Source organism: Parambassis ranga, chromosome 7, assembly GCF_900634625.1.
Source record: "Parambassis ranga chromosome 7, fParRan2.1, whole genome shotgun sequence".
Classification (NCBI taxonomy): Eukaryota; Metazoa; Chordata; class Actinopteri; family Ambassidae; genus Parambassis; species Parambassis ranga.
This window is the reverse complement of record NC_041028.1, coordinates 18,032,000-18,057,042: the sequence shown is the minus strand read 5'-3', so window position 1 is coordinate 18,057,042 and position 25,043 is coordinate 18,032,000. Positions and strand designations below refer to the sequence as shown.

The window sequence follows — 25,043 nt, the reverse complement described above, 5'->3', positions numbered from 1 at the left end:
TGTTGTTGGAGAAAGTGTGGGTATTTGTGAGATAAACACAATGAATCTAGTCTTGGCTTTTCTATTAGATAATACCCTGAATCAGACTTAGGTGACTTTGGGGTTAAAACACAATAATGACCTCTCTAGCTACGTTTTTCTTTTTTCTCTATGTTTCTCCTTCTCTGGATCAGAGAACTTTCTTGTAGATCCATTAGATTTTGTATTCCCCCGTAACTTCACTCTGCAAGAGTCATCTCCAACATGTTTCTCATCCTCAGTAGTTTAGTTTCCACCTCTGTTTCTGCACCTCTCTCTCCATCTATCTGCTGCTTTCACCGAAATTTAATCCTCAAACCTTCCATTTCTCAATCCTCCTTTTTTGCAATTTCTCCCTCTCTGTTCATAGATCTCCTCCTCCTCTCATCAACTCTTGTCTTCACCCATTCCATTCCACGCCTCCTCCTCCTCCTCCTCAAACTCACCCCCCCCCCCCACCCCATTCGTCCCTCATCCGAGAGGCAAAGGAAGGAGGAGGGTGGGGGGTGCGGGGGCCTGCGGGGGTTGAGTAAGCCTGGACTTGACCCCTGCTTTCTGGGCTCCGAGTAGTCTCCTCTCCACCCTGGGCCAATGACGGATGGAGAGACAGCAAGGCACACACACTCATGCATGCACCGACACCCTCTGTTACACACACACGCACACACAGGGAGAGTGATCTTTTTTTTTTTTTTTTTTACAATGCTGTACTCCCACAAGTAAAACAGATAGTAGCCATCCTGGTGTTCAGTCTGAAACACTTTTAGGTGGGAATTTGCTGCACATGTAAATAACAATCTAATACAAAACCAATATGATCTGTTCAAACAAGACATGGATGCATCACCAAGGAGGATCTAACCTGCTTTTTTAAGTAAACAGCCGTGTATTGAGGAAGATGATGTGCTATATAATATAGGTCATTTAACATCATTTCACTTTCAAACAAAACTGTTCCTTTCTGCCATCCCCATTTTTTGGGCTACCATGGCAACAGGACCACCATTACTAAAGTGTACATGCATGTCCCACTGCAGACAGTGACTCCACCAGCTGTCCCTGCATTGTACCAGGCTGCACAGCTCTCCTTAACTGGCTGATTTTGGAGCTACAAAGGCTGGCAAGTCAAAAATATGCAAATAAAGTTTTTAGTTTTAACAGCAGCCCCAACATTATAAAGGACAAATTTTACACCACCTTAAGACATTATCTGCTTACATATATTTGTCCATTGTAATGGTTTAAAGCTGCTTCATTTCCTCCACCAGCCTTTTTGTAGGAAAATGCATAGTTCTAACAGTATGGCAACTATAGCCCTGATACAGAGTGATTCCAAACATACACTGAGCAGCAACAACCTTAAACCCTTCTGTTAATAAAGACACAGACATAGGAGTGGAGAGATCAGACAAAGAAAACAGCACCTCCCACATCTGGACCAGGAAGCAAAATGTGGAAAATGAATCCAACTCACAGACACTTGTTTCACTTGGACTCCTAAAGAGCAGCTGGTGTCAGCTGACAATAAATATCAGAGCAGTGTATATAATGTACATACAGACTTAAGCTGGCCATGGATGCCGATGCCAGATGCTTTAATTATTACTGTTAGGAGCAGCGTTATGCTATGGGGTGCTACAGAGCTATAGGTGTGAGGCAGGTGTTGACTGTAGACTTAAGCAAAGACACATCATTCATGTGGACGACTGTATACAGTCTGCACTGCATGTAACTGCACACACGCACACACAGAAGGGTTCTCTATTGATTTCCCATTCAAGGCTGGATTCTGGAACCCCCTCCCCTTTCTTCCTGTAGCCTTTTTTTCCCCTCAAGGAAACAATCAAACTCACGGTCACGGAAGTCATCGTTCTCGTTTGTCTCCGTGTAATCCATCACCCCGTTGTTTTCCGACTTATTTTAGGCCGCGCTCGGCCTCTGCTGTTGTCATGTTTTTGTGTTTTTCTGCCTAAAAATGGAAGAATAAGTCTGTGAATACACCCAGTCTGGGTGCTAATAATATCAGTAGATCGTGTGATTCATGGTCTTTGCGCAGAGAAAATAAATACATGTGCACGTCTGCCTGCTCTTTCTTTTTCTCGACACATGGAACGAGGTCATCAGGCCTATGATGAAACATTTACCAGTGTGTAAGCTCTCCGTTGCAGTATTACTGCTGTGCATGCTGAGCACTGTTGACTCTAGATAAAGGTATAGCTGAAGCACATATAGCTGAAGTGGGTTTGCTGTGTCCCTTAAATAACCTGTCACTGTAGTACCTAATCGTTTGCCAGGGCCAGACTGCAAGTAGCTTCAACAGGTCACGTGGGCCTTGCGTATTTGTAGATATGCTCTCATCTGTTTACTTGTTCTTTCGAAGAATCTGTCCTTAAATCCACTTTGGATGCTAAGACTGGGCTGGAAACCAAGAGGCAGGAAGCCTGGGTTCACAATCAGCAATGCTGCTACCAAGTCAAAATGACTGCAGTAGTCATAAGCACTTATCAGCCTCTAAACCAGGAGCTAATTGCTATTTGCAAAGGTAACCTGATGTTATGTGGCTGGCCCCAGAAGATTATGTTAACCGAGGAGCAGCACGGTGTTGCAGCACTGCTGCTTCACAGCAACATTCCTGGTTAAAATCCGACTGGGACCTTTTTTTGTGAGTGTTCTCCCGGTGCCTTTGTGGGTTTCCTCCGGTTACTTCTGCTTCCTTCTACATTCTGAAGATGAAGCTGGGGATATAGCCATAGAGTGAGTGGATTTGATTAAAAAGAAACTTTATCAGAGGGTAAGGGTCAGAGAATTAACAGTGCATGCTTGTGTTATGGCAAATGTGGGGCTCATAACTATACTGTAACATGTACATGTACATACATCATACCTGTGTGGCTCTGAGGCCGTGGGCAATTAGGCAAAATGTATGTGGAGATTTTTGACTGTTTACCTTTTTGACAGGAAAACAATCATAACTGGAAGCTTCTGGGTTTAAAACACACGTTTAATTAGGCATTTGTGAAAATTATATTGCACAATGTTTAAATATATTTATGGATTTAAGAACACATTTGTCTCATCACACACACACACACAGACACCCCCCCCCCACACACACACACATTTTTGACTGTTTTCAGACTGATTTCACACCATAGACATGTGTTTGGTAAATACAGTGACTCTTTGCCCTCTAAAATTCCATCTGTCTCTAATCAGGCAGCATTCACACATTATTCATTCAGTGCTGACTTGAAAATATAAAAGTAACCATAAGGTGAAAATCACTGGCCTCTGTTTAGTACTAACGGCTGCAATGGGTTCTATGAGTGTTTAGATACATTTACAGTCAAGTCAGGAATGTAATGAGCTGCAGGTTAATGAGGGGGAGGGAGACACATAGAAGTGAGGAATGAGGAGCAATGGTGAAGAACAATGCTCATCTCACCTCAGAGCAGAACAATGGTGATACCTCAGACACCTCTGTGTGACCCCAAAGTACAGGTCAGGCAGAGGGCTCCTGAACATCTTTTCTAAAATAACTGAGCTGATGTAGGTCCTTAAATACATAATTGCTATTTGTAGTTTTTTGATTTATTCAAAAATATGTAAGTGTAACATGTTGCAAAAATCAGCATGTGTTCTCCTGTCCTACCTCCTCCCTACTTTGGTTTATGGAGACAAATTATGTGCTGAAATACAGCCAGCCCCCCACCCCACTATCTAAGAGTGTACTGCCACCCAAGCCTGACCACATAACCTGCAGAGAAGAATTTATTGGTCACTACTCTTTCTAACCAGTCCTGACTATGAACTGTCATCCAACCTCTTCTGTGGGGTGTTGACATGGTTGTTGACATAGCCTATATAAATGAGTGTTGTCTATAAATAGCACTGTAGAAAAATGATAATTCTCCTTTGATGGCTTGGAAATATTCTGTATTCCCATAGTGTATGCTCCTTATTTATTCAATTTACCTGAATATTGGCATTAATTAGAATATGGTGTCCATGTAAACATAGTCATCCCTGTACCACCAGATGGGACAGTGAGTGGAACTGCTTTGGATAAGCTAATGGCTAACTCAGATTTTTATCGAAGCAAAAGAAAAGTAGCAGGCTAAGCTGCACTGACTGGCTATTCCTTTACACATACCCACTCGCGACTGTCACTAGACTTCACTAAGTTAAAGCATGAGCAGCCATGTTCATCATTCATTTGGGTTTCCATTAGCAATAGGACGTTTTCTGCATTACAGTATGCTGAGCTCTCAGTTGCTCTGAGTTTGTACATTTTTAGAGACTTGTGTTGGAGTGACAGGTCTCTTGGGCGTGTTTGTGTCTTATCTCTTTAGTCCCGAAGAAAGAGTGAAAACAGTGAAAACCAGAGACGCCACAACACACAGCCAGTGATTAGGGCCGTGTGAAACAACACATCCCACAAGGAGGACGTCAGGATTTGGCACAGGAAACTTTCTTAAACATACAGGATATCTAAGTGCAACACAAAAACACAACACACAGTTTTGTTCCTGTCACGCAAATTGATGAATAAGACGTCAGGGTGAATTGCTGCGAAAACAGCCTGAATTAATGGAACGAATGTGACACACACATGTTTCTTTCTATACTTATGAGGATACTCATTGACATAATGTAAAGTTTATTTATGCTATGTTAAGATTAGCCCTGTCTTGTGGCCTGCTGATGTGCAAATGGAGATCTGTGGACATCATGGACCTGAATGTACTCCCTAATGCATCTTTAAAGTCTTAAAGTCTTTAAAGTGTTCAATTGACAGACATTTACAAAGGGTTGTATAGTTCAAAAACTCAACAGGTTGCATTGTTGCTTCTGCATATGTGCACCTGGTGCCATTGCAGGGATGGCCTCACAGCACCCCATCATCACCAGGACAATGTAATATGAGGTCAATATATCAGTCATCAAAAATGAAATGTGTACGGGCCACATCTCCATGGGGCCTGGATTGGTCGCCATAGTAGCCAAACTGTAGTGACCGTAGAAAGGGACAGTTCTTCCTCTAAAATGTGTTTAATGGTATGAATTTGTGTGTGTTTTTTTTTTACGTGAAAAACCTTGGCTAATCCTTTTGACTAGTAAATTTAAATGCCTAACCCATATGAAATTAAAACGGAAAAACTTGCACCGTCAGTGGGATACAAACCCTTCGGAGTGAAAGTTTGGCATGCTTCCAGTTCCTCCACCATCACGAGCCTACAGTCCCATAATCAGATCAAGGTGATAACAAATGCCAGATAATAAATGTAAGCATGTGTCCTACATGGTGGATGTTTTAATGTCTAAATCTTTTTCGTTTTTTTCATAAGGGTATATATGTTTAAAAGGAAACTGTTCACACACACACATGCACACACAATGAAAATCCTGCTTGGTTAAAGCTGATATTTAAATGGAGCTTTTTGGGAAAGACAAAAAATAAAAAAGGCAAAATCTCAGTATCGGGAGTTGGTATTATTACTGGACCGTGGCCCTTTCCCCCATGTCTGTCCAGGAATTGAGCTGTATACTCTCACACACTCACATATTTAGCTGTTGTGGAAGACGAAATGCTGTCTATGCTGCTCAGAACATAAGGGGAAGGGAAAAAAATAGGATGTACACGCAGTGAAAAGGAAGCCTCTCTTTTTTTGAAGAATGAGTCAGGGTACGGGGAGCTCTCTACGTGCCAAACTTAAAAATTGTTACAGAACCACAGCAGCCCTTCTCATGGTCGTGACCCCAGCCTTGATGTTTATAGGTCTAAATCAAATCCAAGGTTTCTCTGACAGCACTGTCAGTTGGAATGAATGTATTAGTTTACTTAACCTAACAATTGTAAATTAGAACACACATGTGTATGACAGAAAAAAAAGCAAAGGTGGGTAGAGAAACCTGTATGCCAGCCTGTATGTGTCAGTGAGAGAAGGCAACAAGTTGCTGCTATCATAGTTCAAGCCTGATTCAATTTTACAAACATGGCCACCATGATTGTCTCCGAGAAGATTCTGGCAAACTGTCAGGCAGCTCAGGAGGGGGTAGCGGTGCTTTACTAACACTGTGTATAGTGGGGGTCGGGCGCCTGTGACCTCGACTGTTAATGTTATCAGGCGGTAGTACTTCAAGGAGTACTTTGAGGATCTTCTCAATCCCACCAGCATGCCTTCCTTGGAGCCCATCACTGTGGCTGAAGTCAATGAGGTGGTTAACAGAGGCCACAGGGGTGGATCCCTGGGTCCCCTCAAAGCTCTGGATGTTGTGAGGCTGTCCTGGCTGACAAATCTCTGCAATGTTGCGTAGATATCGGGGGCAGTGTCTCTCGACTGGCTGAACAGGGTGGTGGTTGGTCGCCCACTTGTAAGAACTATGACCATAGATCAACAGACAAACCAGTTTGCTCCAGACCAATGTGGTGAAGAAAGAGCTGAGCCAAAAGGCAAGGCTCCTAACTTGCAGGCCAATTAACCGAGGAGTTCTGCAAACAGTCTGGTTGTCAATCTGCCTGCATCACATGGTCGTATATCTATCCAAATGCATCCAGAGGCAGTTTATCCTGCATCCATTGTGAGAGACCAGACCAGATTCTTTGGATAGAATACAATAATAATTTGTTTGGCTGGCTAGTTTGGGACAAATGTTGATGCAATGGTATCATAGAATGAGACTTACAATGGCAGATTTGATGGGTGGGCCTTTAGCCAGGCCCATAGTCCCACTCTGTGTCCTCCTCCTAATATCAGTACCTTTGCTGTCTGTGTCCTTACCCTCATGAGGCTGTACTTCAGACAATGATAACATTAAATGTAGTGTTATAGCAAGTTTAGTCTCTTGTACTGAGGTCAATTACTCATTTGATACTGTTAAACATACAATAAGCAGATTGTACTTACCACTTACTGTAGCTCCTTATGTGAAATAGTATTTGCTTGAGGCCTGAAGCAGTTGATTGTTGAATCATCTGTAAACAGAAACAACAAAACTATGCACCCGATACATCATTTTTCCTTTTCCATTTCTAAAAAACTGTCCAAACTTTGATTGAAACAGGTTTATTTGATCTGAAAATTCTTGAACCACCCCCTCCCATTCACCATTTCCAGCAGCCATTTTATTCTTCTCCCTCCCACATTGAAAATGCATGTGTCTGCATCTTTACATTGCACTGCAACAGGCCTCTCCCAGCAACAGATAAGACGGCAACATCTCAGCCAACAGTCATAAAGCTGGGCAGTGTTGTTGGTGCAGAGGTGCCTGGATGTCGCCAAGGCGGCAGTAAAGCAGCCAACCTTGTTGCTGACAGGCCTGTATTTTCCTCCACCGTGCGGCCACTTCGGACCCGGCTGCCATAAAGCAGAGTTGGAACTCAACCTTTGGTCTATGCCACGCCCTGCCTGTACACACAAACACCTACGAATACACACATACATGACAGCATGCAGCAGAGCTTGCATGGGCAAATATATTTTGGTTCAATAAATGTAGATGCACAAATAACTTTTTAGCTGATTAGGAATGCCTGAATGAATATGTTGGGTACAATAAGGCCATCAGTAGCTTAGAATGAGTGGAGAGAGAGATATATAGATATTTATAAGTTCTCCCTGCAGACATGATGATCTATATTCAAATAACTGATCAACATACAGTGAGTGTAATACTGATTTTCACAATGTCTATTTTAATATATTTTTTTAACATTGGGAACAGTGATGTGCATGTAAACATTTAAAAACTGATGGTGTAGTAGAGGTGATAAAGCTGTGTGTGTGTGTGTGTGTGTGAGAGAGCGAGCGAGACAACAAAAATCTTCGGCATGTTCATGTACTGTTCTTCATGTGAAGGAGGATACAATTTAGCATCTTTTTTAACAATGTTTTGACAACACTGGTTATTAAAAGCTACGCTTATAATAGATGACATGCTAATGGATAAACAGTTAAAATATAGAGCATGAGTAGTTAATTATTATTGCTAGAAATTATTTGCAAAAACAACATGTAGTCAGCTAAGAGTCAAGAAGGCTAGCTAACATAAATTGATTGATGAAATTGACATTTAAAAGGGGCTAGATTTGACACAGCTGTTAAAAATGCTTAATTATTTCAAATAGTTAGATTAAGTTGGGATTGTTGAAACTGTCAATGGCTGGAATTAGTACCAATGAAAGGACTGACATTTGAAATTGCTAAAACAAAGCTGCTGGGTGATGTTGCATACATACACTTTTTGTTTGCAGTGAACATGAAGCCTCACCTATGTTAAACTGATTCATTCAGTTTGTAGTGTTGAATGAATGTAATGTGGTTCCTGAGGAACAGGCTCTTCTGTGGTCAGTTTACATATTATATATGTATGTATATATGTATATATACCTATCCGTCTTACACTGTTATGCCAGCACAATGTTGTCATTATTCGTTTTTACAATAAAGAATTACATTGTAAAGAACTATATAATCAATACCTTTTATAAATAATATAACAGAATTACCAAAATGCAAATACATAGTAGCTAACGAATGCTAACTGAAAATGCTAACTAACAAACTGCTAATGGTAGTGGAGTTGAAAAAGATAAGGCTAATATTAGCCATGGTGCATAGTACGCAGACAGCATAACAATTAATGAGTTGCCTTAACACTGAAAAGCATCATGGCAAAAAAGGATCCTACAAAGTAGGAGCAGGACACAGCACAGTTATCAAAGAGCTTTAAGTTTGAAGAACTGGTGTAAGATGTTTTATCTAGAAGTTCAAAGAGAGCCAAACAGAACAAGAATGGCAGAGGTAGGAAGAGAAACATCTGGAAGGCTGAAAGAGATGTGAACCTAGAACAACTGCCAAGACCAAGTCTAGATTTGAAGTGTCAGAGAAGACCGTCACTAGAGGTCTGCACAGGAATAGACTACCAGCAAGTATATTAGGGACAAACCTGGAGAAACATTACACAGAAGTGTGTGTGTCATTTGGTCAGATTAAATAAAGCTAGAAATCTTTGGTCACAGAGATACTGCCTTTGCTTGGAGAAAGAAATGAGCAGCATATAAACCCAAAGAACATGGTTCATACAGTCAAACACGGTGGTGGCAGTATGATGCTGTAGGGATGCTACAGTGTGTCTGGAATTGGATATTTCGTCAGAGTGGAGGTAATGGATGAAAAAAGAAGACTATTTGAATATCTTGAAGCTGTCAGTAGTAAAACACTTCATGTGGTGCTGGAGCTCAACTTAACATGAAAGTCTATCTCTCAACACAAGATCATCATCAACAAAAACCTTCTACAAATCAAATGTATAAAATGTGAATCAGTTTATTAACCTGAAGAGATTCCAAAGAGCATTGAAGAAACACAGGAAAGTTCTTAGAAAATTAAAATTCCCTTACATATTGACAAAAAAACAGATAATAAAGTTAGATTATTAAGTTTAGAATAATTTCACACTCTATGTTTTGCCTTCATTTTTGAGAAGAAGAATTGCACTTTCATTCAAATGTTTAAAGCAGTAAACTTCTGATATGTAGTCATGACATTGGAATCAAAAGGACCGGTCCTGATTTTTTTTTTTTTAAATGACTCTTACGAGACAATGTATCTCATAAAAACACGTCTAATAATGTCATCCAAGCGTGATAGCTCAGACACACACAGCACTGCTCTACATGGGGAAGAGTGAGCAGTGGGGTTATAACTGTCTGGTTTTAGTGTCCACAATGACTTTTAACTGTCCTTATCTCAACATAAATAATGTGCCTATAAAAGTTAATCATCTACTTGTTGGTAATGAGGCTTAGTCATAAAAAGGTATTTTCTCTCCATTTTTTTCTGGTTTTCTTTGTGCAGTTGTGACAATAACATGTCCAAAATGTTCTTGAAAGCAGCGTGATGATATCAACATAATATATTTATGAACTTTGAAAATGGGCGACTGCGCCCATGTCTCTTTACATTCCACTTGCATTGGTGTAGCTGGTGTTGTAGCATTAGGTAGTCCTTGTTCTCCTTCTGAGAGAAGTGTGGCTGGCTGGATGTGAGCTCAGGAGAGCCCGTCTCCTGTGTGCTTATCTTCACTGTGTTCAGACCAGGTGAGCTGTGTTGGACCCGTCACTGGAGCCAGTGTGTTACAGTGTATAATACAGCAAGTAGATCAGATGCCCTCAGGCTGAAGTCTTGTTGCTTTTAGATATACCACATGAGCTCCAAAGCAGTCGCTGGATAGAGAAAGCTGGCCCCTGTTGATGAGTTTAGTATAGCAGTCCCTTTTGGCTGAGGCGGCTCATGCCTGAGACAGAGCACACCAGGAATTCTGTGTGGACATAGAAGTCGGAGTAAAGGGATAGTCCTCGTATTTAATGTCCACATGTCCAGATCCTGTGCTGTCTAAATGAGAAGTCGTCTGCGGAAAGGAAAGACATTTTCAAATGAGTAAATGCAGGATGTTAGTGATACATTCAGTTTTAACTAACATTATAAACAGATCACAGGTGATCCATATGTCCTAAAGGGAGCCTGTAGGAGGCTCTGGCTCAGAATCAGTGGAATGTTTGGTGGACATTTGTAGACAGAAGTGGCAGATAAATAAATACAGGGTGGTACATGCAGTGACCATGATCATTACCTGAAGCTTCTTTATCCAAATGAATAAAATGTAGAGGAATAGTTCCCAGTTTTGAGCTATTATGGTACTGAGTATCAACTTGGCTAGCTGGTGTGTTAATGGTTAGCACTCTAGCTATGACTTTAGGTGAAACTCCATACAGAAAGGCTTTGGTCAGATTTGAACCAGAGCTGTTCTGTCTTTAGAATCAGAATCAGAAATACTTATTTGATCCCAGGGGGAAATGGCTTGCATTCCAGGTGCTCCATACTCAAAAATAGGGTGACAGCGCTAACTACACCAACATGACTTTAAGCCCATTTCAGACATTGTGGTTTCTAAATAATCCTTTTATCACTCAAAAAGTTTTCCTACTAAAGGACAGCACACAGGATAACAATGCGTCTAAGTATGTTTATAGTCTTATTATCAACTTTAGACTAGGTAGTGGACAAGTCTACAACACTACACACCACCACAACCGTGTTATTTGAAATACTATTCAAACAATCTTCCCCTAGAAACAAGAATTCTTGTGTAACATCAGACCAATTTTCAAAATTAAACACCTCTTCCACACTCCTGTGTATTGAGAACAGCACTGAACTCCAACATCCACCTCCGACCTCCAATGCTACTTTATAGAATACATGTAAATCATTGCTCCACAATGACAACTTCCTGTAGAATTAGTACTGACAGAAGGTTTACCTGAGAGGCAGATGTGACGGTCTGTCCAGCATATGGTGATGGAGCCATGGTGGGTTCACTCTTAATGGTGGAAGCATGTTCTGAGACTGAGAGGGAGGGTGGAGAGCTGGTGTCAGAGGTGATGGATCCTACAGCATCAACAGGACAATCAAGGGTGTTATTAGATCATAACATTGTCTTGATTGGTTGTTGATCAATACAGTAATGGATGCTGTTGTGCTACCTGTGGATGTTTTATTCTTGGGCATCTTGGGTTTGCGCTTCCTGGTCTGAATGCTCTCTTTCTTCATGGCCAGAGGTCTCGGCACCTGGAGGGAGTTACAGCAACACTCATTAGATAAGCACACCTCCCAGTCCTGAATGCAACAAAGGCCATGGTGTCATGACAACCCACACAAGCTCTCCTCCCACACTGCCGCTCTGATACCAATGCCCTGGAGAGCTAGGTAAATAACAAGCAGCTCCCTGCTGCAGCTGGATGCATCAGGATCTCAGTGCCACCTACCCCATGAAGCTTCATGTAGAGGCCACAGGCGTTACACACAGGTTCCCCCTCAGCATTGCGTCTCCACAACGTGGTGGTGCTGGTGTGGCAGTTGGTGCAGCAAAGGCCGGCCCGGCGGGAGGTGGTCTGCTGCAAGGAGAGGGAAATGATCAGCTGGCTGAAAATCAGTCTCAAATCACAACTCATTTGTATGTCCAACACGTACAAACAACAATAATATTTCTCCTGTGAGTATCAGCTTTCTTTGCAAAGCTCAGACGCAGAAAGTCACGTTGCTCTGCCGAGCCCAGTCTAAAAACGACTGTGCCAAGGGCAAGGTCAGTGCATGACAAATAAAAACAGAGAGCGCAGCCTCTTGTTGAAAAGAGATTGTTGGGCAACTCGCAGCCACAGCTGCTCTGGAGAGACAAGGTCCTGGGAAACACACAGCCGTGAAGCACTGACACACACCAAAGCTGTCCCCATTTTGAAATGCTCGCTTAAACTAGTAGTAGGACCTGTTTGTGTAATTTACTCAATCAGAATGTGAGCATGAAGGTGCATCTCCAGTACTGTCTAAGGAAATCAACCTGTCATTTTTCAAGTAATTTTTATTCCTTATGTTATCAATTAAGGGTGAAAAATAGGGCTGTGACACTTTTTTTTTTTAAACGATTCTGCCTGGAAACTCAGAATTCTAATAAAATCATGTGGTTTGAAAATTCTGACTTTTTTGGCAAGTTTTATACCAAATTAAAAAAAATGTTATTGTGTTCCTAAAAATAAAAAACGTGTATTTATTTAGTAAAAATAATCTTAACTTCAGAGCCCTGCAATAACAAGTCAATTCATTAATTAGTTAATCTGCAGCAATTTTTGACTATATTTGCATTTATCTGTGTCAATCCTAAGAAAAAAAATTGACAAATATTTACTGGCTCTCACATAGTGACTTGATCAATTTCTTTATTGCATGTTTTAATAAATTTAATTTTGTACTTTTAGATCAGATGGATAAAAATAGGTATTTAAATACCACCGTTTTCATCATGGCTTATAATTGTGATGCAGGTGATAATGATCTAATGATAGAAATCATCCAGCGCTTATGTCTAAAAATGACTTGGGACGTGGGAAATTTAACTATTTGTTGTGATGACATGTTGACGTGTTTGTTGTGCACATATGTTTGACACGTGCGTAGTGAACATAAAAAGCGTGCGCGTCTTACCAGTCGTTTCTGCGGCTTGATGAGCGGCCTGTTGATGCCGTTCATTTTGTGGTAGAGGCCGCAGGCGTTACACAGGTAGTGTCCGGTGCCGTCCCTGCGCCACAGCGGCGTGGACACGGAGCCGCAGTTGACGCACTCCCTGCCCTCCGTGCTCATGTCGTCCACCAGGTCTGTGTGAAGAAGAAAACACGCTTTACATTAACACACCACAACACGAGGACTCTACTTGCGATGGATGCTAAGTTTCATTAGTTTTTCTGTGGATTTATTTGAAATATATTCATGTTATTTATGTTATATTTGGGGTCACCGTTGTGTGGCCCTAAATGTGTCGATAAAAATCCCTCTAACGCGTGAAACCCATCTCACTGTGACCTGGACGATGTACAAAATAAAAATAAACAACATTCCTGTTTATGACATCTTCCTTTTCTCTGAACTTTTAAAACCCACTCGGGGGCGTGGACGCTGGGGTTCTGGTTACGGGCCATTGCGTGATGAATAGCCAGCAAAGGAATTTAACCCCTCTCACTCCATCCTTTGTGATGAAGCGAGATCAAACCCTGTGAGGATGAATCAACGGGGAGACAGACTGACGGAGGGATCTGTTTTTGAAGGGCTTGTGGGGTTTGTGGTTATCAGGTCGAAGGATCCAGGGGTCCCCCCCCCCACCCCTCCTCCCCCAGCCTCCACCCTTCATCCATCACAGCTCTGACACACGACGGACTCCTGGCAGTAATTGCCCACATTCCTAATCCTTCAGCTGAGAGAGAGAGAGATAGACGAACGGACAGAGCTGCCCCCCAGTCCTCCTTTGAACTTGTGATGTGCTTCCAATTCATTACTGAAAGAGTGCGCATGCGTCTCGGATTACTATGATCAAGTACATTGGACTGGGAAACCCTGTTATAAAACTGTTGGAGGTGACATTGTACCACGCGGTAAAGTCCCACTTTATGTTCCATCTGACTCACTGAAATCTCACCTCCAATTATGACTCTGCGTTATCAGAATACATGTAATGCTCCATCAATAATAATTCGGATTAATACGTTCTATAACATTTGCAACAATCAATCAAAAAAAAATCCACACAATTTGACTGAAAGTAAAACGTCAATCAATTCTCTGGATTAATCAATATTCTGTTTTATATTTCAAATGAGCTATATGCATATTATCAGCATTTCTATTTTTACATTTATTTTATTTTATTTATTTGCTTATAAATAGCACTGAATAAATGAGGACACTTTCGTTGTTTGATCTCTAATTCAAATAATAATAAAATATTCCTTTACTCACCTACAAAATTAGGTTTTTTATTTGTTAATTTTTTTCACTGTAAATAAAACATATAAAACTAGCGTGAGAGTAATACAAAATAATAAAATGACGTCACCTTATTGTTAATCCTGTCTATGTGAGGCCCTTAATTAAAGCTAGTGAAGATTTTAAAGTGCCACAACACACACACACGCACACACGCAGGTAGAGACGTTCAAGGCCCTGACTGTCTGATCAAGGTGATAAGTGCTCTTTTTTTCTCCATGTGTATTGAACTCTGTCATCAAATCCGTGGGATTAAATTAACATTTTAATTGATTGTTTTTCGCGGCCCCTCTCTTCTGAAGAATGTGTATTGTTTCCATCTAATGTGGGATTGTTTAGAGGACTTTGAATGGGCGACCCCGTCAACACAGCATTACTGTTCTTTATCAGCTCCTGTAATAAATAACAACGTCATATAACCCGGCCTCTACTGCTCTAATGTTAGGACACACATACTTATAAAAGATTTGTTTTCAGTTATCATAAAGCGTTTTTTTTACAGAGAATGTTAAATTAATTTGTATTTTTTTACAGTTTTGTGCGCGTTTTAATCGAGTATTGAAATTGTACAAATAAAATATTAAATATGATTTTCTGCGGTTTTGAAAAGATCCTTCTCCTTTATGTATTTGTTCTGCAGATGTTATTTATAATTATTAAAAGATAAAGTATGACTTGTTGGAGGGGTGCTTTGCTTACCCAGGCTGGACCTTCTCCCAGACAGACCTCCCTGTCTGCCCTGCAAACTGATCACTCCGCTTTCGAAGGGTCCCGGTGTCCAGGAGGACGTTGCCATCTCCGGGCTCATATACGCGTAAGGGCTGGAATACGAGCCTCCAACCGAGCGCACCAGTGCGCCGCCGTATTGATCCGCCCGAGCGCCGTTTCCCAGAAGCAGAGGACTCTGGTAGCTCGCGTCCCGCCCGGTATTGGTGCTGACAGGCGGACTGTGTGAATAGGAGAATCCGTGCGGAGGATGCGGGCTACTGGGTGTGAATGAAGAGCCGTCCGTGCCGGTTTGGGGCCATCCATGGTGTCCGCCGAGGCCGTGGGACTGATGGGGAGAGTCGCAAGTCTGCAGATAGGGCAGGGTGGGCAGCATGGCTGGGACTCTGGTTGGGGAGACGTAGACCGGAGAGCTGGCCGAAGGGTGGATGTAATTCCCGGTATCATGCGCATAGGGGGACTGGTTGGAGGACAGGGCTAGGCTTTGATACATTTTCACAATTTGTTCAGGTCCTTCGTGAAAACTGGGAAACACAGCTCTGACTTCTGACTTCGTCTTTCTCTTTCTGAGCAAATACCTTTATAAAAAGTTGTGGAGGTTCATTCCCTGTAAAAGAAAGATATAGAGACGTATTTTAGCTGATGTTTTTCAGTCACATAATTCCAACATAATGATGCTGATCCTTTCAAAGGAAGGAGAAAACATCGGACAATCACTCAGTACCATCGGCCATATTTCATTTGTATCACTCAGACTGACGTATAATGGATTAAAATGACATTAACAATCGCCGATATCTGTGCGCGCAGATAGAGGCGACTATCAGCGACCCCACAGATATCCTGCCGATCCACTCTGCTCATTAAATCATAACCATAACGGAAACCAAATCAAACAACAACAGATAGCGTTCCCGTTCCATATCTAGCATGCATAATTTTTTTATCAATAGTAACTCAAATCACATAAAACCTTGATAGTAGCTCTGCGCTGCGTACGAGTGGAACACAGTTCCTTTCCAAGGGCTCTCAGTGTATTATCTCACCAGATAAGGACGGTCGGGTGATAAAGCAGTCCTGTCCCTTAAGGCAGTCCAAACGCAGTGGGCAAACTTTGTCACTCCACGCAGAGACGGACGATGGAGCGCAGCGGAGCCTCTCCAAACAACTCGGTTTCAATGCGTAAAAAGTTGTGCGCAAAGGTTTGAGATAAATGTTAAGCCAAAGTTATTTTTTTAAGAGTGCGCCTCGGACATCTACAGCGTTCCTCTTCCTCTCACTCTATCTGGAGATAGTTACAGTCGCTGATAATTGCTGATATGGGTGTGCTCCTATTCGCTCTCCTACTGGAAAATTTGTACGGGAGAAAAACACGTGATGCAGCCCGCTGCTCCGAGGTAGGCCTAGGTGGGGAGGAGAGAGGAGGGAGGGAGGGAGGGCGGTAGGGAGGGGAGGACCCCTCTGTGTGCAGTACACGGGAGGAGAGGGCCCGAAGCTCAGGATTGAGGGGTGCAGTTTGAACCTGTATATACAGGATTGTTTGATTTTAAAGGATCAGGCCGCATTTCAAGGCGCTTTTATATTGACACATTTTTTCATTGTTGATTCGCAGGGTTTTAATTGTGTTGTATTATTATTATTATTCTTATTATTATCATTCTTCTTCTTCTTATTATTATTATTATTACCTTGGTGCTTTAAATTAATTCAAAATCTGACTGAAGAGCAGACATCGAAATAAAAAGCGCTTGTCAAGGAGTTCACTTTAAAAGATGCAGTCAGATTAAAAAATACAGCCGACCACCCTGGTTAGATATGAATAATGAGCAGCAATTAGACTATGATAACTATATTAGAAACCCTTTTATACAGATAATCAGCGCATATTGATAACGAAAAATAATTCACAGACAACCGCCTTATTAAAAACTAATAATAATAGATATTACCTGTTTATAAACATAGTTACGTAATTTTAACGAACGTATGCAATAAATACAATCTAAATAAAGAAAATAAAATATAAATAAATAAATAAATAAATAAATAAACAAATATAATGTGATGAATAGGCCTGTCTCTGAGGACAGGCCGAGTACTGTTTAGCACTAATAACATTAAGGCCTGTCGCTGCTGATGTCTCCTGTCTGGAGGCCATTCATTAATCCTTCCGTTAGTCTTCCACATCCGTCCATCTCCTCGGAGGAAGAGAGTCTGCCTGAGTCTGCTTCCCTCCTTCTTCTAATGGCCGAGTACTTGATGCCGATTTGTGAAAGGCCTTCTCACCTCACGTTACCTCAAATCATGTAAGGGTATTTACTGATTCAATTACGCAGCCAGGCTTTTAGTTTGAAATATATTTCCGTCTCCGCGCTTAAATTCAGATTTGAAAAAATCTTTAAAATTTCTGTGTGACAGGCCCACAGTGGAATAGAGAAGTAAGAAAAAAAAACAACAAGGCGTGAGCCTGAAACAAATGTTCACATCTCTAACCTGATACTGTCAGTCATTAAAGCCAATGGATCAATCAGGCCTGATCAAACCAGTAGCATTTTAGCTTAATCATCATCTTTCACTAATTAATTGCCATCCTTAGATCGTTTATTTTCACTTTGACTTCATGTATTTATTTTGCAGGGAAATAATGATGCATTTATTAGAAATGTATGTAAGTTTAGAAATAAAATTCATACCGCTAATTAAATGAGCTGAGCTAAAAATAGACATATTAAAATACAAAAAAGAGAAAAAAAATGACGATGATGATGATGCAGAATTTGATTTGATCTTCTTTAATCACAGGATTGCTCCATCTTGCTGTGTGCGAGGCAAATATTGACAAAATACATTTCTGGATATAGCACAGGTAGGCTAATGTAACAAGATAGTGATTAAAGAAGGTTAAATTAAATAGCATTAGATGAATAATGATGAGTAAAATGCTGAATGCCACTCTATGCTAATTAAAAAGGTGGTGCCAAAATGAAGTTAGCTCATCAGCATAACATCAGTCTAAATGTCAAACCTTCATTAGGTCATTGATGAACATGTTTATCTGTTCATCACCTTGGTAACGATAGTGCTACAGAAAACCCCTAAGAGATGGTCCCCCTGTAAAGTCATACATACATCCACATGTGATCCAGGTCTGTTGAGCTGTTGTTACAGCCTCATGGTCAGCCTCTACAGTATGATCAAGTCCCACTATTCAGAACGTTTGGTGTTTTTGTCACAAAAGCTGACAGTGCTGAGCAGTTCTGTCATCGCTTATCTGAGCACATTACACCTACAAGTACTTTTAGGGGAACATGGCCTGCAAGAGTACTGTGAGTAAAGGTACTAGCTATAGAGTCCCAGAGTAAAAATATAGATCCAAAGTTACATTTAATACCTCACCTTTGATTGACAGCATCCTCTAGTGACTTTTGTAATTATGACAGGAAAAAAGCAAGACATAAAAACCAACAATGCTATTATGAGCAGGGATGGATTATGAGTCAATGACCGGGAAAAAACCCAGCCATATTATTATGACATGTATAACACTATACAAGGCCCTATAAGAAATATGGTATTAACATGTATGCATTAACAACATGTTGTATGATCCACATGCCCTATAAAGGTATATCACACAACATAACCAGTGTTACTTACAGGACTCTATTATATCAGTTTGGATAGCATAGTAGGGCACAGGCTTGGGCCCCTGGGCCCGGGCCTGGTAGGCACATACAGTAATCCTTCCCTGATTGTGTGAGAGGAGGTTGGGGTGGATGAAAGATATAGTCGATGAGTGTGTGTTTAAAAAAAATGCTGTTCTGCATTGAACCTGTGACTCAGGTGCTGCAGCATCATGTTACTGCAATAAAGTGTGATTTGAGTAAGGCATTATAACACTGCCACAGCCAGGTTACAATGCAAATAACTTGTAAAGTGAACATATTTGTATTGAGTTTATCACTCTAAAATGCTGCCTTTTGTATGAAAGTTAAAATATTTTATTTCGATAACATCTTGTTTGGTGTAATTTCTTTCTACAGTGACTGACTCTTTCCATGTCTGCATTCACACGCTTGTTCTGAATTGGCAATTTTTAAGAAATGTTTAATATATATGTAATCTATAATAATTTTAATCACTTTAAAGTTGTGTGTTTAAAAACTTTATAATCAATGTTTAATACAATTTTGTTTAATTAAACACACTTAATAAAAATATCATATTTTGCTGTCATTTTTTTTTAAACAAACATGTTTACCAGGTTTGACTCTGAAATGTGCTTTTGGTCAAGCTTTCCTAAAACATAGACACATGTCATTATAGCAAATGCGATGGGTGTGACTGACGACACATCAGCTGTCAATTTTACACAATATTTGAAAAATAATACAAATCAAGTGACATCCTAAAATGACTCTAAAAATACTTTACAGGCAAGATTCTTAGAAAAACACCAAAGACTTTGGACTATAGAAAACCACTCTTCTTTCATCTTTTTAACCTATTTTCTGCTTCCGTTAATGTGATTCACTGAAGCTGTTTATCGTCACAAGACCTGCAGCTTCTGCTTACCAAAGATCACACCATAATATTAAAGGACAGTGCCGTGTAGTGTGTGTGTGACAAACAAGTTGCATGACTTGCATGTCGTTCTGTCATCGCTTATCTGTGCTACGAGCACATTACACCTACAAGTACTTTTAGGGGAAAAAAGAGCAAATTGCAAAGCAAGCACAAATAGATCAATAAAATACACTGAAATATATATTTTAAAATGCTGATTTGTTGATATCATTGCAAGATAAAGTATGTAAATACTTTATCTTGCAATGATATTTGGTGTATTCTGAACCTATCAAAATGTAAATTGATTTATGTCAAAATTGATATATATATATATATATATATATATATATATATATATACACACACATACATTTTGACATAAATCAATTTTGTTAAATGAAATAATATATGTATATATTTCGTGAAATGAAATGAAATGATGATGATCATTTAACGAAATTGATATCTATTTAATTTTAAGCCTTCAAAGTATCATCAAAAATAAAATAAAATATTCAGATATTCAGAGGTAAAATTACACACTGTTTTCATAATTTATTTTTAACTGTAATTTTAAGGTAAGATTTTTTCCCAAATTTTATTGCTGTAATTTTTGAAAACCTCTTTGTTTCTAGTGTTTAACAAAAACAGATTGGAAAAGATCATAAACATCTAATTGTATATAGCTTTTTGTAGCATGTTTCCACCTGTGTGCAACATGCTGCAACACCACTCCATCCCTCTGGTGAGGGAGATGGTTTAGCACTTGGAGTAATTCTCGTCTCTCAGTACAGAAGTCAGATAGTGGCCTTATGAATGAGGTGATCAGTGAGGGCCGGCTCCACCACAGCTTCGTCCTGCTTCCCCCCGGTCAGTCTGTGGTTATGTCAATAAAAAGTGGGATTCACAAATGCACCACATTCCCACTGCAGGCTTGGTATCTGCTGTTTATGTCAGTTTTTGGTCATGTTTCTGTGAGCTGACTGATAGGTCTATCCTCCAGGGAGGCAGAGTGTGTGTGGATAGAAATGCCTTTTAACTTTGATCACCCTCAAATGCGACGCCACTGTCCTTTACGGCTGCATTCTTTGGACTGGAGTGGAATTTCAGCCTCTATCTTCATTTTACATACAAACGGCTGCAAGATAAGTGAGGAATTTTCCAAAGGTATTTATTGTCTATGAAGGCAGGCTAACATTATGCTCGCTGTGTGTCTTCTTTTAGACCCCTTTTCCTCTAATTTCTTGTCAGTGGTGCAAATTGATGCTCTGATCACTCCAGATAAGATTTGCCCAGTCTTCATTCATCACAGACTAAGTTGTGTTATCAACTCAAAAACCATAATGAGCAGTTAGCAGAGACATGTTGAAATAGTTCTGACTGCTGATGGTGTAAGAGAGGGCTAACAGAGGAGCCGATGCTCAGACAAGGAGTGAAGCTCAGATAGCAGCTATCGCCATGGCTGACTCCAGCTCAGCAGGAGGCGCATTTCTCCTCTTAGTCTGATGGCAGATGACTGTGTTGCTATTTGTAGGGAGGGGGTTCACATGTAGTTTGTCTTCTGTAGCTGGATGTGAATGATGTGTAAATAGGGTAATTGTGATGTATGGTTACAATCAGTGTGTATGCATGTGCAAGCAGAATGTGTGTGTGTGGATGTGAAGATAGCACTGTTTTAGAAGAAGAAAAAAGAAGAAATAAATATTTGGACAGTTTTTTGACATTATGAGAGCTCACTGCTTAAGAAAACACACATGAATACAAAATGATGCAATAATGCAGATAACAACAAAATTTCCAGCATTTTCAGCATACATACTAATGCATCTACATATGATGTGTCCAAGGAGAAAACAACGTATTGGATTAAGGCAGGAGGAATTGAATTTTTGTATTCCATGTCATATCCGAAAACCTTATTGTAAGGGTTGAGGTTTTTAGTACAGATAAATATAGCATTATGTCATCAGCATCTGCTGTGTTACATAATAATAGTGGCTAAAGAAAGCATGCATGAGGTGAATAGTATTCATCCTAGAACAGAGCCCTGTGGAATGCCATGGCTCGTTTGTATGTGCCTAGCAGGACAAAGGTAGCCACATGCAGGTGGACACAAAATATGACTTAATAACTTCTTAGGATTACCAACAAGTTTTGATAGTTCATGCAAAGACTGGTGCTTTAAGGTGTATAATCCATTTCAGAGTGTTATGTTAAACAGTTGACACACTTGAGAAGTACATTTAGTCGGTTTTCTGATGTGACCGCTGCAGGGAGAGCCTTCGTTTGCGTGTTGTGGTCCAACTTTGTTCTTCCTTTGTAGTTCCTCTGCTTCACAGACTTCTCCCAGAGACATGTCCAGTGCACACAGGGAGCAGAGTCGGAAGGATGGATTTAAAAGGCTGGAAAGCCAAGCAGCCCTGGTGCTTTGCTCACAGGGGAATGTGAAGTGGGAGTCAGCCTAATCTCCAGCACCCATGAGAGACTGGCTCCTGTCTGCCTGTCTGCCACTTCCCTATCTGTGTGTTTCATTTCAGCCTGTCAGACCCTATCTGGCTAACCCTAACCCTGCTACTGCTGGGTTCAGGCCCTGGGACTGCAGGGCACGACATGTATATCTTTCAATGTAATACTGATGAAGGTGTGCCCTACACGATTAAAAAAACATACTGTACCATGATGAGAATCCACCAGTGACAAAAAAAAACATCTAGAGGAACCACCACTGACTACTGCTATGGATGATGCTCTGGTAGCAGGGGGATATGTCATTTTTTTGAAATCAGCTTTTTGTGTAACAATATTGATTTACTTGTAACAAAGATAGATAAAGCACAAAAAAATCTGTCATTATACTATACTATAACTCTATTAACGCTCTGTTAAAGGTTTGCATACAATTTAATGATTAGTGTTGATGTTGCTGCACGTCTTCACCAGGAAAATGCAACATGAGGTTTGATACTTTGATACTTGAAAACAAAACATGCATATTTCTCTGTTTGCATCTCAGTGTGTTTATGGGGCTCGGTTTTGTCGCCATGGTAACCGAAAATGGCAACCGCAAGAAGTATCTGTTTGCATTGTAATTTGTGTTTATTGTTTATTCATTTTAAGACATACTGTGATGGTTAAAACCATCCATGTAACAATGTGTCATGTCTGGGGGATGTATTATCACCCAAGTGTGCGTGTGTTTTATATGAGGATAGACTGTTAAGTAGCTACGTGTTGCTCTTAGGTCTTGTATGATGCAAAAATATTGCCATCAAACTAGATCCTAAACCTAACTGAACATTTCTGATGCCTACCCCAATCCAACTGAAAACTGAAAATATGCAAGTGTACCTAAGTCACCAGGGTGTGCCACCTGTTCTACGTGTCGTTTCCTTTTCCTGTTAATATACTACCTCACCCAAGGTATCATGTTGTTTTGGAAGGTACTACCAGGACTCATGGTACACATGGTAGCATAAATATGGTAAGAAAGCTTGTTGCAAATGGGAGAAATTAACCTTAATCCATCCATTACTGTGTCTGCATCATCTCCCCATTTGCAGATTTGAATGGTCTTTGTGCTAGTTTAGCTATCAAAGTATGTTGTGTCAGTCATTGGTATCTGATGCAGATGAATGGTTTTGCAGATTGTCTTTGTTTATTGAAAATGATGACATGTATTCCAGAAACTCCACTCCATATATCAGTGTAATGTATGCCTGAAATAATCTTACATTTGCCAATGCATTTATCTTTATAAGATAAAATAAACACTAATCAGTCACCAGGAGTAATGATGCAGCATCCATGTGTGAGGCATTGCAAAGTTAAAAACTCTACTGCATGCACCATCATCTGGCAGTCATGGAGTCTCCTTTGCAGCTGTAAGCTAATTTCAAGGCGTCTTCTAACAACTGTAAATAAAACAAAGAGCTCAGATGGTGCAATTACAAATGTTCTCTAGATGTTTATCTAACAACTACAGTACAGCTTTAACAGCTCAGCAGCAGATTCCTGGTAAAAGCAGCAGTAGTGCTTCTGAGAAGGTATGACACTGTTGTGAGCTGTGTTTCTGCTGCCTGATGAAGAGGACACATGTCTTCATGTAGAAAAAACAGTTCACACAATGGTCAACAAAACACACATGTTAAAAAGTTAGTTCATCATCTTTTAATTTTTCTTTGTTTTTTAAAATTGTATAAAAATGATCTTATTGTAGTCTTATGATCAGGCAAATATAACCTCAAATCAAAATGTTCAGCCCAAGATCAGAGAAATACAAAAAACCCAAGAGCTACATGTCAGAGTCTACAGACCTCACTGAGCATGCTCAGTGTTAATGTGACAACAGAATTAGAAGAAGACTGAACCAGTACAGTTTGTTGGAAGGGTTACCAGGAGAAAGACTCTTCGGTCTAAAAAACACATGGAAGCAGGACTGAGGTTCACTAAACTGCACCCGAACAAAGAACAACACTTGTGGAACAATGTCCTATGGACACATGAGACCAAAGTGGTCTTGTTTGGTCTTAATGCTAACATTACACACTGTCAAGCACGGTGGTGGAGGAGTGATGATTTGAGCTTGTGGCTGCAAAACAAGCAGGATCCTCTGTGTATCAGAGTATTCTAGAGGCATCTCTCTGACAGTTAAAGCTTTGTACATACTGTGTCATGCAACAGGACACTGATCCAAAGCACTGCTAAAGGCTCTGGTATTGTTTGAATAGGCTTCTGCATTGTCATAAGATTTATTTCCGTCCAGTGTTGCATTCATTTTTCACCAAGATCTTGTATTAATCTAGGGAAGAAAATATGATAACGTTGTCATTAAGTATATTCAGGTAGTTAGCTGACCTCATTCTTTTTGCCACATGTTAGACCTGACCAACTGCAGCAACCCCAGACCATAGCACTGCCGCCACAGGTTGTACAGTAGGCACTAGGCATAATGGGTGCATCACTTCATCTGCCCCTCCTATCTTACACTGATGCGCCCGTCGCCCAATCTTTTAAAAGTAAACCCTTTGTTTTTGCACATTTCTTCTTGTGTCTGATTTGTACTATGACTAACTAAAGAGTACTTTCAACTTTATAGTTGAACTCTGTTGCAAAACATGTGTTAATTGAATGTTTATCCTTTTTTGATGGGAGTCTTTCCCCAGTTTCAGTAACAGGCCTTCTTAAACTTTCATTCATCCCATTTACAGGTAAACAAATGCTATGACAGCACTGTCAGCTGAGTAATCACATGCTCATTTGTACATAGACATAAATCAATAATCTTGCCCTCTAGCACACATTATCAGCACTCAGCTCATCTCCTGTGGCCTGTGTTTGCATGGTGTGACCTTTGAGAGT

General features: G+C 40.4%; 1 protein-coding gene across 3 annotated transcripts; it reads right to left on the bottom strand.

The window, feature by feature from the left end:
• Positions 1-9,331: 9,331 nt before the first annotated feature.
• gata5 (GATA binding protein 5) lies at positions 9,332-16,465 on the bottom strand. Of its 3 annotated transcripts, none has more exons than XM_028410096.1 (7): positions 16,090-16,465; positions 15,090-15,723; positions 13,059-13,228; positions 11,849-11,977; positions 11,567-11,651; positions 11,344-11,471; positions 9,332-10,431 (listed from the first exon to the last, which is right to left on the bottom strand). In XM_028410096.1, exons 2-7 carry the CDS (start codon positions 15,607-15,609, stop codon positions 10,312-10,314), a joined length of 1,152 nt encoding a protein of 383 aa, XP_028265897.1. In that variant the 5' UTR covers positions 15,610-15,723; positions 16,090-16,465; the 3' UTR covers positions 9,332-10,311. The 3 variants fall into 3 exon arrangements, with proteins under 3 accessions (XP_028265897.1, XP_028265896.1, XP_028265898.1); XM_028410095.1 differs by having other exon boundaries at positions 16,163-16,465; XM_028410097.1 differs by having other exon boundaries at positions 11,344-11,429; positions 16,163-16,465.
• Positions 16,466-25,043: the final 8,578 nt, after the last annotated feature.

What these genes read in the sequence shown, in the direction of transcription:
- gata5 (XM_028410096.1), bottom strand. Translation starts at nt 15,609, where the DNA reads ATGTATCAAAGCCTAGCCCTGTCCTCCAACCAGTCCCCCTATGCGCAT. An exon ending in TGGGAGAAGGTCCAGCCTGG is followed by an intron (nt 13,229 to 15,089) that starts GTAAGCAAAGCA and finishes TTCTTCACACAG; the next exon opens with ACCTGGTGGACGACATGAGC. An exon ending in TCAAGCCGCAGAAACGACTG is followed by an intron (nt 11,978 to 13,058) that starts GTAAGACGCGCA and finishes CTCTCCTTGCAG; the next exon opens with CAGACCACCTCCCGCCGGGC.